Source organism: Drosophila grimshawi, unplaced genomic scaffold, assembly GCF_018153295.1.
Source record: "Drosophila grimshawi isolate 15287-2541.00 unplaced genomic scaffold, ASM1815329v1 contig_44, whole genome shotgun sequence".
Lineage (NCBI taxonomy): Eukaryota > Metazoa > Arthropoda > Insecta > Diptera > Drosophilidae > Drosophila > Drosophila grimshawi.
In genome coordinates this window covers 21,562,639-21,574,287 of record NW_025063240.1, presented here as the reverse complement: position 1 = coordinate 21,574,287, position 11,649 = coordinate 21,562,639, and the positions used below count along the sequence as shown (strand labels likewise).

The following is an 11,649-nucleotide window of genomic DNA, read 5'->3' as shown; positions in this document are numbered from 1 at the left end:
TGAAAATTGAATTTCCAATAAGTATCGACGCGTGCACACATGTTGCTCACATGATTGAGTTTTACACAGTGTGTTTGAGTGTGTGTGATTTTTTCATTTTTCTGCTATTGTTGCTATGCTTACTTCCGTTTCCGTTGGCAATGCTTTTGCACGTGGCAAGTGCTAAAATTGATTGTTCAGATTACTCGCACACAAATTTGCATGCCCATTAAAGCAGACAATTGGTTGGGTTGACCAGAGCAGGGTGCGGGGCGAGGGCAACTAATTGAACTTCACCCGAATCACTTGTCATTAATAGTTAAAGCAACATTTGTTGCACTTGCTTGGGGTAGAAATTCAATCCAATTGCCCGATACAAATTATGACCAAGCTTCGAGGGAGGCGAATTAATTGCTCTAATCAAAACTAGCTTGTAATTAAAATGGATATCTTTGGAATCGTATCACTTTCTCACGAAGATAAGAAAGAGAGTTCAATCAAAGACTAAATTTGATAATATTTATATTACTTATGGCTAGCTTCACAACTGAATTACTAGTTAGCATAGAAACAGATAGAGAGTCAAATAGGACTATATCGACAAGAACGAGACTAAATATTGGGCTGCCTGAACTTGAGAACAAGATTATAAAAAACCGAGAACTTTATGCCATGGTTCGGCTCAAAGATACACAGAATACTCCATGCAAATTTGAAAACACAATTTGCGTTTCAGGCTTAGTATAAACATCTACTGAAAAATTTCTCAGAAAGGCATGTATCCAAAATTATCCACTTACATCATTTTTGAGCAAGCTGAAAGTCTGCTTAAATTGATTGCAATAACAAGATAATGCCCCTTTGGTGTACAGGGTGTTAAAGAGCCATCGTCCTGTTTTTGTTCCTGTTGCTGTTGTTGCAGTTGTTGTTGTTGTTGTTGTTACTTTTTTGCAGCAGCCACAACGAGTAAACTTGAAAAACGGTTACTAGGTCAGTAACACCGACAGTTAGCGCTTTGCAGACTCTCTCTCAGAGTTTCTCTCTCTCTCTCTCTCTCTCTCTGTGTGTTTGCTTTGTGAGTGAGCCGCCCTTTTTAGTACATTGAGAGATTTTGTAGCTTTGTCGCCGGAGATGAAACGCTGGCTTGGGCGACTCGTGGATGCTGCCGACAACAGCCAGCCAGCCAGTCAGTTGACAGTCGTGCGCGCGTCGAACAGGACGATAACGGCGGATGGCAGTGAAAGCGTCTTATCACACACACAAAAGTTGAGAAACAACAACCAGCAAAAAATATATAAAGAAAATAAAGAGCGCACACCGAACGCTGGACGAGTGCCGAGTGCCGTATAATCCCTCGACACACAAAATATATATGTAAAAAAATAAAAATAAAGAAAAAAGAAAAAAAGGCCGTGTTTTGTTGGAAATTGGAGTGATAAAAAGTGCGTTGGCTGTGTGTATGTTTTTTGGTGCTCGGTTCCTCCGGCTCGGCATTACGTGATAATAAAGAAAGCGGCAATAATTTGGCTGCTTTTCCTGCTTTTCATGCTTTTCTTTCTGTTTGCCAGCAACTTATGCAAATGTAAAAGTCGCCCAAGCGCCAATTTGGCCAAATCATTTTGCGAGCGCTGCCAAAGCCGGCAAATGCGGCTTTACAATTTATAAAAGTGTGACTAACAAGACTAACAACAACAACAACAACTATTATAACAAAAATACCACCAACAACAACAACAGCAACAACAAATACTAACGACTAAAAAGTAAAGATAAATTGCTGTTGAATTTTTGTAAGTCTTAAAAAAGCGTCTGCTACATACTGATGAGTTGTAATATTAGAAACAGAATTTGTGCTCATTACTTTGGCTATTTGCTTTGTTGGGGCAGGCACTTAAAATAATGAAGAAGAGAGTATCCGGCGCATTTTAGCGGAAACGGAAGCTAAAATTAAAAGAGAATTTTCATTTTAAAGCCGAAGTAAACAAAAGCAAATATATTAATTATAATGTTTCTGAAATGCTCTGCAGATATTATGTTTTGCTTAACCAAATCTGTGTTTCGAATCCGATCTGAATGAAATTTCTACAGTTTGTCAATAACTTGTAAGGCTATACCATATGTTATTGGCAAGCGTGTATCTTTAACTTTGCGTCTTGTATCGCAAACAGTTAACATATAAACGTGGCTCGATGCGAAAAAGAATTTATATACTTTATGGGGAGAAACTTGATATACTTTCTAGGAAAATACGTAATTGTTAAAACGCTTTTACAGTTTCTCAATAAATTCAAATCAATGGAAATTACTAATACGCAATTGATTGAAAATCTCAATACAAAATTTGTCCGAAAACTATAATTTTTACATATGCACAATAAAACTGTCAACACAACGAAGAGAAGCGATTTTTAAGCGCAGTTCAAATACCAATACTAATACTAATAAACAAAGTAACTAAAAGCCAAAAGGTTCAATTTTGTTCCACATCAAACTCAAATTATTTGTAAATTTTCTTTGATATATCAGAAATTTGTGGCATGAAAAAAGCTAGGTTACCGATAAGCAGGACATACGCATACTAAGCACCTCATTAAAATGCTAATGAGCTGGTTTACATATCGCCCACATTTACGGCCTCATCATTTATGTTTTCGCTTTCGCTTTTGGCTATTTTTTTGTGTGTTGTATTATTTATTTTTTTGCCGTAGGTGGAACACAAAAATATATATTTTTTTATTCAGGGATCTAAAAATGACTGCAGCTTAACGGCAGCTGATGGGTATTATTGTGGATGCAATTGGACAAAGGGTGGAAGGATTGGAAGTGGAGTATTTGGGGCACAAGACAAAGGTCTACTTAAATGTGGCAAGTGGCGAATGAATGGCGGCCAAAGTCAAAGTTGGGGTTTTAAAAGTCTAAAGAGTAAAAAGTAATTAGCAAGTAGAGCTACAAAATAATTATTTAATTAACAAAAGTGGACGCAAGTATGCAGCAACTGCCTCTGCCCCTCTCCTTCCCTTTTATGTGCCAGCCTTAGTCCTGTCTAGCATCCTTGGCATTCTTCTACTCTAAATGTTCATTCATTCGTTTCATTTATCTAACTGTTTGTTGTTGTTGTTGCTGTCTTCTTCTCTTTTTTTTTTGTTTTTGCTTGGCTTATAAATAGGCATCCGAAACCCACAGTGACTTGCAACTTTAGGCCTGTAATTTAAATTTAATTAAGTGGGCTTAGCATCAGAACTCAGTGCGGACACTCCACGTCGCCATTAGTTTTGCAGTCATTATAATGAATAAAGTTCCGAGTGCTCCAAATGGCTGCGACTGCGGCTAAACTTATGAATATTAAGCGTCCTATGTTAATCTATTTTCCAAATGCCGCTAACCAAGGTCCACACTTCTCGCACATCGGCATCCCCGCACCTCTCTGCCAGCTCCTTGCTCATTGCTCCGTGCTCCTTGCTCCTTGCTCGCTCGAGCTGATGAGTTGGCCAATTTAAGGACTCTCATCGCCGTTGGCGCACTCAAAGAGTTAAGCAGCGCTCCAGCTTAATATTTGACTAATGATTAAATGAGCGTCTAATATTCATAGCACATCTTATGCCATGATTAACTCTTGTCTTTGACGAATATTTTCTGCTCAACACTAAATTGAATATTATTCTCTTGAATATGCTAAAATTCTTTAGAGTGTTAATAAAGTTGTGTTGAGATTGGGTAGATGTGGCAGTGGAAAATACACAGTGCGGCATGAGAATAGGAGAGACATTTGCGGCAATTGAACTGCGTAAAACAACCAGGTCACAGACAGTTCAAATTTCTCTCAGACAGCTTTAATCAAAGGCGATTTTAGAAATGAATAGATGAGATGATATGGGATAAAAGTTTCGTCGAATAGTAGATACTTATTATCATTAGATGCAGATCAAATACAATTTCAAAGAAATTCCTGTGAAACTCGATATACGAACATGTTAAGATATTATACAGATACTCTGAAAGTATTAGAGAGATGCGACTTTTGCAAACTTTACTTATTGCTGGAAAGTTATGTGATTAAATAACGAAAACAATTTGGCAATATTTCTGTGTGTTTACTTCGGAAGACTGAGTATTCTAAGCGGTCTTTTGACAGACACTGTAGGCCTAAATTCATTGAGTAAGAATCCTCAAAGCACCTCATATCAATACATCGCCTTAGCTTGGAGAAAATCTAGTATCCTTGGGAAACATATTAACAGCTCGAATTCCAGCATCAGTGAAAGAATTTGAGTTGATAATAATAATAATAATTAAAAGATTATGGATTTATGTGCCACAAAATAATATTACATAGAATAAAGTAAACAGCTTTAAGGTCGTATGTCTGCCATCGCTTTAAGTTAGTTCATACATCTTTTATATGAAATAAGAAGATTTTCCTTCAAGCACCAAATATGCTATTGCAGATTTAATATAGCACAAAAGGCCTTCCAACAACCCTTTTTGCCCTGTGGCCAAAATAAGCGGCTTAAAATACAATTTAACCAACAATTTAAAGCAACAGCACAAAAAAGAAAATCATAAGCCAAACAAAAAAAAAATCACACACACTGATTGGAAAAAGTTGTGTACCAAAAACTAGGCAAGAAAGTGACCCCAAAAAGACAAAAATCAAATGTATATTAAAAGCCGATTTAAGCAGCTGGTCAGCGCAAACTATGCTTTAAATAATTAAAAAACAAAAACAAAGGACACTTAAAATGTATAAGCGCAAAATCAGTACAAAACATTCAGCGAACCGAAAGGATAACGACAACAGCAACAGGACCGAAAAAAATAAATAGAGCGGTGAGGAAGGAAGGGAAGGAGATGCGGCAACAATAAGGGCACAAGTTGCACGCACACTGAGTGCCACACTAGCAATCAGCACAGCACACAACAACAAAACGCGTGGAGAGTAGAGCAGTGAGAAGCACACACACAGCCACACACACACAGCCACACACACCTGAATGTTGACAGAGCTGAGGCGCAGAGATTGACGTCGGCTTGCCAGATAGGCAGAACTGAAGCACAGGGGATTGACGCCAGCCAGACTTGCCAGATAGCCGACTCTATGCACATATTTACATACAGTTCAGTGAGCGCGCACACACACACACACGCACACACTCACACACACACACGCAGGCATATGCATACAATCGCGGACAGACTTGGACAGTGGATGAAGCAGGCTCATAAATGTGAACATCACAGGAAAGTGAATGGCAACTGTTGCCAAACAGAGCAAGAGGGAGAGAGAGAGAGAGTGGGAGAGATGGAGAGAGAGAGAGAGAGAGAGTGAGAGAGGGAGAGAGTGAGAGGGAGAGTGTGAGAGAAAGACAGGGTGTCGAAGACACGTGCGATTCCAACGCGTGAATGCGAACCGAATGTGCGACAGAGTGTAAGTTTAACTGGCTGTCAGTGTGTGTGTGTGTGTGTGGGTGTTGTGTGTGAGTGTGTGGGTGTTATGTGTGTGGGTATTTGTTTGTCGGGCCGAAAACATTCAAATTAAGCAGCTCAAAATGTATGCTAAAAGCCGGTCAATCACATAATGACCTAAAAGCAATCGATATCAAGCAGCCAGCAAATTGAATATTTAAAGTCAAGCTGAGTTTAAATAAATTAAGACTGAATGCATAGATAAAATATGGCTACAAAAGCATAAGTAACCACAGTTATTGAGCTGGTTAAATAAATCGAGGTCAAAAGCCAATTGAAATAATTTAATTAAATCTGAATTCATACTTAGATCGTCTAAATGCAATAATATATAAATAACAATGGTGATCAAATTGATTAAATTAATCGACACCATGTCGCTGCAAATTGAATACTATTTTATTATTATTATTATTCGTCTTTCAATAATTTAAATCACTTTAAATCGAATTCATGATAAATGAGCTCATCCAACTAAATGCTCAAATTATATATGGCAATATTTATAAAGTTGATTAAATGAATCGACAAAATGTCGCTGCAAATGAACAATTTTGAATTTAACTTTTAATAATTTAAATAAATGAAAGTCGAATTCGTCGTAAGTTTAGCTCATCTAACTTAATGTTCAATAATAGATATGACAATTATCTTCAAAATGTCTTCACAACTTATATATACATCAAGCTTCACAAATGATCTTCATGATTTTATTTAGTCTCTAGCCTCATAAAGTATATATATTCTTGATGAGTACATAACGATAATAGACACAAATCAGTCGGTTCTGTTGCATTCATGGAGTTTGTAGCCGAATGTCTGTTTCGGCTTGCGAAAATTAGCCGCTTTTACTTGATTTTTATTTGCTCAATGTTCTCTAATCAAATCAAAAATTAATCAATTATTGTATAATTATATTAAGCAAAGCAAAAAAAAAGGAGTCATAAATGTCAACATTTATATTAACTGAGAAATTATTGAGGCCAAAGCGATCAACTACAAACTGCCAACAACAGCAACAACAACTGGGTAAAGGCCATAATGCAATTGACCAATTAAGTGCAATAAAAAATGCTCAAAATGCCAATAAGGGCAGGCAAGAACAAGAAATAAGTGAACCCAATCCAAATCGGCAACAACAATAACAATAGCAATAGCAAAATTTAGTTTTACAAAAATAAAACAAGCATAAGGAGCAAGGAATCTACGCAAAATGCGCATTGGCCAAAAGCTGAGTTGCCTTTGGCCATATTGTGCCTTGACATGGCTAACATGGACTACCGTTAATGCGCAGCCATCGTTAACCGAGAAAATACCGTTAGGTAAGTGGATAACTTGAGACCAATTTGTAATTGATAGGCCCTGGCAAACGTTGCTGCTGCTGCCTGTTGCAGTCAGTTGCTGCTTGCTGCTGCAATTTGTGGCAAGTTGAAATGGAGCTACAAGAGAAAAGGGCAGCAAAAATACTGAAAGAGCTGCAAAAACTACTGAAAATGCTGGACAGCCTGTTTGGGCTAGTTTTAGATTTTTGATTTTTTCTTTTTTTGTTGTTGTTGCGAGGTTGGGCCAGTTTGCAAACTGAAACGGCACGCTTATTAACTTGCACAAATTTTGCTCCAAATTGGCCACAACAGCAACAACAGAAACAACAAGCAAGCAAACCAAGTTTTCTTCACCCAGTGAAAAACTCAAATAAAATTGAAGCGAAAAGCAATTACAAAGTTTAAAGTGCCTTTGCTTTGAACCTAATTGACAATCTCGCTGGCTGCCAGCAGCAGCCTTCGGCTTTCAGCTCTCAACTGTTGCCAGTTGCCAGTTAACAGCATACAACTACAGAATATAGTACAACAAGAATTAACTGTTTTCATTCATTTTGTATAGGTGCCATCTTTGAGCAGGGCACCGATGAGGTTCAATCAGCCTTCAAATATGCCATGCTCAATCACAATCTGAATGTGAGTTCGCGTCGCTTTGAGCTGCAGGCCTATGTGGATGTCATCAATACGGCAGATGCATTCAAATTGTCACGTCTAAGTAAGTCAACTGAGAAACCATAATAATAATAGTGATAACTTAATAAAACCTTACCTTGCACATTATAATTCAATAGTTTGTTTTCAGTTCCACATTTCACTCTGAAAAAATACACATTTTCTTTGATATTTTATTACATAATTAAAATGAAATCTATGCAAAACTAGTTTTTCCTCTAACCAAATGAAATCTTCTCTTTTACACAGTCTGCAATCAGTTCTCGAGGGGCGTTTACTCGATGCTGGGCGCGGTGTCTCCCGACTCCTTTGATACACTGCACTCCTACTCGAATACGTTTCAGATGCCCTTTGTGACGCCCTGGTTTCCAGAGAAGGTAAATGGCTGCGTCGCCCTTAAAGCTAACTAAATAAAGTCCCTGAGAGAGCAAGAAATTGAGAGACAGAGAGAGAGAGAGAAAGAAGGAGAGAGAGAGTGTGTTGCGTGGCGAGCAGTTGCCAATTTTAATATGAAATATTAATCACACGCAACGTTGACTCACCCAAATAAAATTTGATAACCTTGAAAATGGCATGCGAAACTTTTGAAAAGTACCCAAGCACAATTTATGAGCAGCGACGGTTCCAAATCATTATAAATACAAAGCTCACTCTCTCTTTCTCCCTCTTTCTCTCTCTCTCTCTCTTTCTCACTCACTCGCTTGCTGCAATAATGATGTTCTTTGGCGCTGGTCTTTAAAAATTTATAACACACTTTTGCCCTCGTTGGGCTGCTGCTCTATAAATCAAGCAGGCAAATGCCCAAAACGAGCCAAAAACAAAGGGGCTCCAGAACAGCACACAACAACAACAACAACGACAATAAGGACAACAAGCTCAATAATGATTCATGCTTACTAACTTGCCAACTAGCAGCGACTCGCTCTCATTGTCCCTTTCCCAACGATATGTATATATATATATATATATACTTATACATGTATATGACCGCTGTTTTCCATAATTTGCGCGTTTTTTAGGTGCTTACGCCATCGTCTGGTTTCCTGGACTTTGCCCTCAGCATGCGACCGGATTATCATCAGGCCATCATTGATACAATACAATTTTATGGCTGGCGCAAAATAATTTATCTCTACGATTCCCACGATGGTGAGTACCAAACACTAACTCCATTCCCCCTGTAAACCCCACACATGCATTCTTAATTTAGTACGAAATTGAACGTTTGCCCAGGAGAGTCAATAATCTTTCCAAACTTCATTTCGTTATATGAGAAATGAGTTTCTCTACACTCAGCGAAAATGTAAATTATATATATATATATATCTATATATATGAACCACAACTTATGACATTGTAATGAAAACCAGATATAACAACAAATTCTTAAAAGCGGTAGCCTTCGTGATTGAATTTTAGTCTTATTTACGTAGGACCTTCCGGGTCAGGGAATGAAACGGCAGAAAAGCAAGCAGGAAGTGGGCCAGTGGGTCGCCAATAGGATCAAAGCCCTTGGCATGGGAAAACATAAAATGTGGCTGCAACTGAGTGACGAAGAGAGACATCTGCGACAATCGAGCTGAGCTGAGCTGAGCAGAATTGCCAGTCAGGCAGCTTTAATCAAATACAATTTAAGTAAGCAATATGGCGAAGAATAGATAAGATAATGTAATTTAAGAGTTTAGTCGAGTAGAAAATTCTCATTATCACTACAGTTCAGAGAAGTCTCCGCGAAGGTCGATATACAAACTAATTGAGAGAGATTACAGCTGCAGATTCTCAGAAAATTTCAGAGAGTTCAGACTGTTGTCAACCATTCATATTGCTGGAAAATTGTGTGATTATATACTTAAAATAAAGTTCTTTTTATGCACTTTGCAAGAGAGAACATAGTCTGGCATAGTCTGCAGCGGAAGCTGCCTCAAGAAGGCGAAATCCTCGAAGTATATGATGCCTTAGCCAGGAGAAGATGTCGTTAATATGTTATCATCTCGGAGTATAGGGAAATCCACATCAATCCAACAAGGATTCTTACTGTCGTCCACGAATTAGAGCTAAAGGATAAAATAAATTATAATTTACTTGGGCTTTTGTTTCTCTCAGTGTAGGTATGCCCTCTCATTGCCAGTGGCTATGCCAATTTGCTTTGTTATAAGTTTCCGCGAGGATTTTCCATTTAGTTGCCTTATAAATAAAACTTAATGACATCGCTGTCTGCGCTGACAGACAATTGGCTTATATGACGTGCTGGAAGCCAAGGCGGACAGATAGACGCACAGACAGACAGAGAGTAACGATGGCAAGGACAGTGACGGGCCAGACGATGCTTCCACTGGACAACTGGCCGACGTCTGCATTATGATTATTAATGAATGCCACGTGAAAATCTTTTTTCTCTTCTCTGCTCATCGCGAGGAAACAGCACTCAATCAATTTACAGACAGCGAGTGTTTATGGCTGAGTGTTTCATGGTATGGGTGTGTAAATATTGTGTGTGTGAATATATATGTGTGTGTATGTTTGTTTGTTTATGTTGGTTTGTTTGTTTGTTTGTTTGTGCTTTAAGGCGCTGTGGTGTGGTGTGTATTTTAAGTTGTTTGAGTAGGCTCCATGGAAACATGGCACTCAATCAATTCCATCAGACAAACAATATTTTTCAAACAGGTGTGCGAAATAAATATTCATTCGTGGCCAAAACTTGAGATTTCAATTATGTGCAGAGCAAATATTTGTGTATTGAAACACTTGATGACATCATAGAAAAGTTGAGCAGCAAATAAAATAAATATTTATGAGAATATTCCCATTTTTTACATTGTGAAAAGTCGACTTGAAAATAGACTTCAAAATATGCAAATCATAATAGAAGCACTCAATGATTTTAATTGCAAAATAAAAAGATACATATTTTTACAGATGGCCAATATAAGAAATATATAGCTAATCGATTACCATAGCAGTGCTGGAATGAAACGTTAAAATTAATAAAGACGCCAAAGGTCTAACTGAGAAGCAAAGGCATCTCAATGAACTTGTCATCTGTTATATTTGAAAAAAAAAAGAATAAGTCAAAATAGAGATTTAGATATTTTGCCCCAAAAAGCGAACGCCTTTCATTTTTCTCCCATAATTGTAGCTGTTGAGTTTATGGCCATGTTTACACAGCCGGCGTGTGTTGATGGTGTTGAGGAGGATGAGGGGGTTGAGGGGGAGCTTGAGGGGAAGTTGTTGGTTGCTAAGGGCATTGGAATATCCTTATCGAGTTGGCTTGGCACGTACACATAACGGCAGCGGGCAACGTTAACGGCTTTTGTTTTTTTGGCTAGCTGGCTGGCTTTCTCGCATGTGGCTCTTTCTCTCTCCCTCTTTCTCTTTCTCTGTGTGTGTGTGGCAAAGTCGTCGCTGCCAACTGTTTATACAAAAATGTCTGCTTCCTCTTCATCTTATTCTTCCTCTTATTATTCTGATACTATTGTGTTTATTTGCGCCACGCAAACGAGTTTATTACATAGAAATTGGAGAAACATTTTTCGCCTATTGACCCCACCAAAAAATAAACAGAAAAAAAAAAATAAAAACTATTTATGGGCATTGGCAGCGCTAAAGCAATCACCACAGCAGCAACAACAACAACAACAACAACAATAGCGACTAATAGCCACTCTATATAGCAGCTTCGCCCTCAATATTTTCTATATTTTCTTTATTTTCCCTATTTCGTTATTTTTTTCTTTTTCGGGTGGCACATCGCGCCCTAATTCATGCGGATATGCCCGCCAGCTTATGGGTTTATTGTCGCTTGTATTTACGACTTGGACTTCGACTTGCACAAAATTGGCGTACACCCATTTTAATTTTGGCTATAAGATTATGGCTTTTGTATTGCAAGAACATGAACCCTCCACAGCCACAGAGACAGAGACAGAGAGAGAGAGAGAGAATATTTATTTTTAAACACATCTCCACATTTGCCATCTATTCTTTCTATTTCGAGTGTATTTTCATAGCTCAAGTGCTCTCCTGTTTTTGCTTTTGGTTTCTTGTATATTTCTCCAATTTTTAAACCCATAACATTGAATTGGAAAATGGGTAAAACGGTTGAATATGAATTGAGTTGTGTATGTGGCATGTTAAGGCAGAACGAGGCATCTACGACTTCATAAAATATATATATTGTACACGTAGCCACATCCATCTATTTGCCAGTACGAAGAAG

At 38.0% G+C, this 11,649-nt stretch overlaps 1 protein-coding gene across 1 annotated transcript in view; it reads left to right on the top strand.

Moving 5' to 3' along the window:
- The first annotated feature begins 1,722 nt into the window (after positions 1–1,722).
- Positions 1,723–11,649, top strand: part of LOC6558882 (glutamate receptor 1) — a 30,320-nt gene continuing 20,393 nt past the window's right edge. Inside the window, exons 1-5 of the mRNA XM_032738878.2 lie at positions 1,723–1,769; positions 6,365–6,764; positions 7,324–7,476; positions 7,683–7,810; positions 8,453–8,582. Of these exons, the coding sequence (XP_032594769.1) occupies positions 6,656–6,764; positions 7,324–7,476; positions 7,683–7,810; positions 8,453–8,582 (520 nt within the window). The 5' untranslated portion in view covers positions 1,723–1,769; positions 6,365–6,655. The remainder of the gene's footprint in view (positions 1,770–6,364; positions 6,765–7,323; positions 7,477–7,682; positions 7,811–8,452; positions 8,583–11,649) is intronic.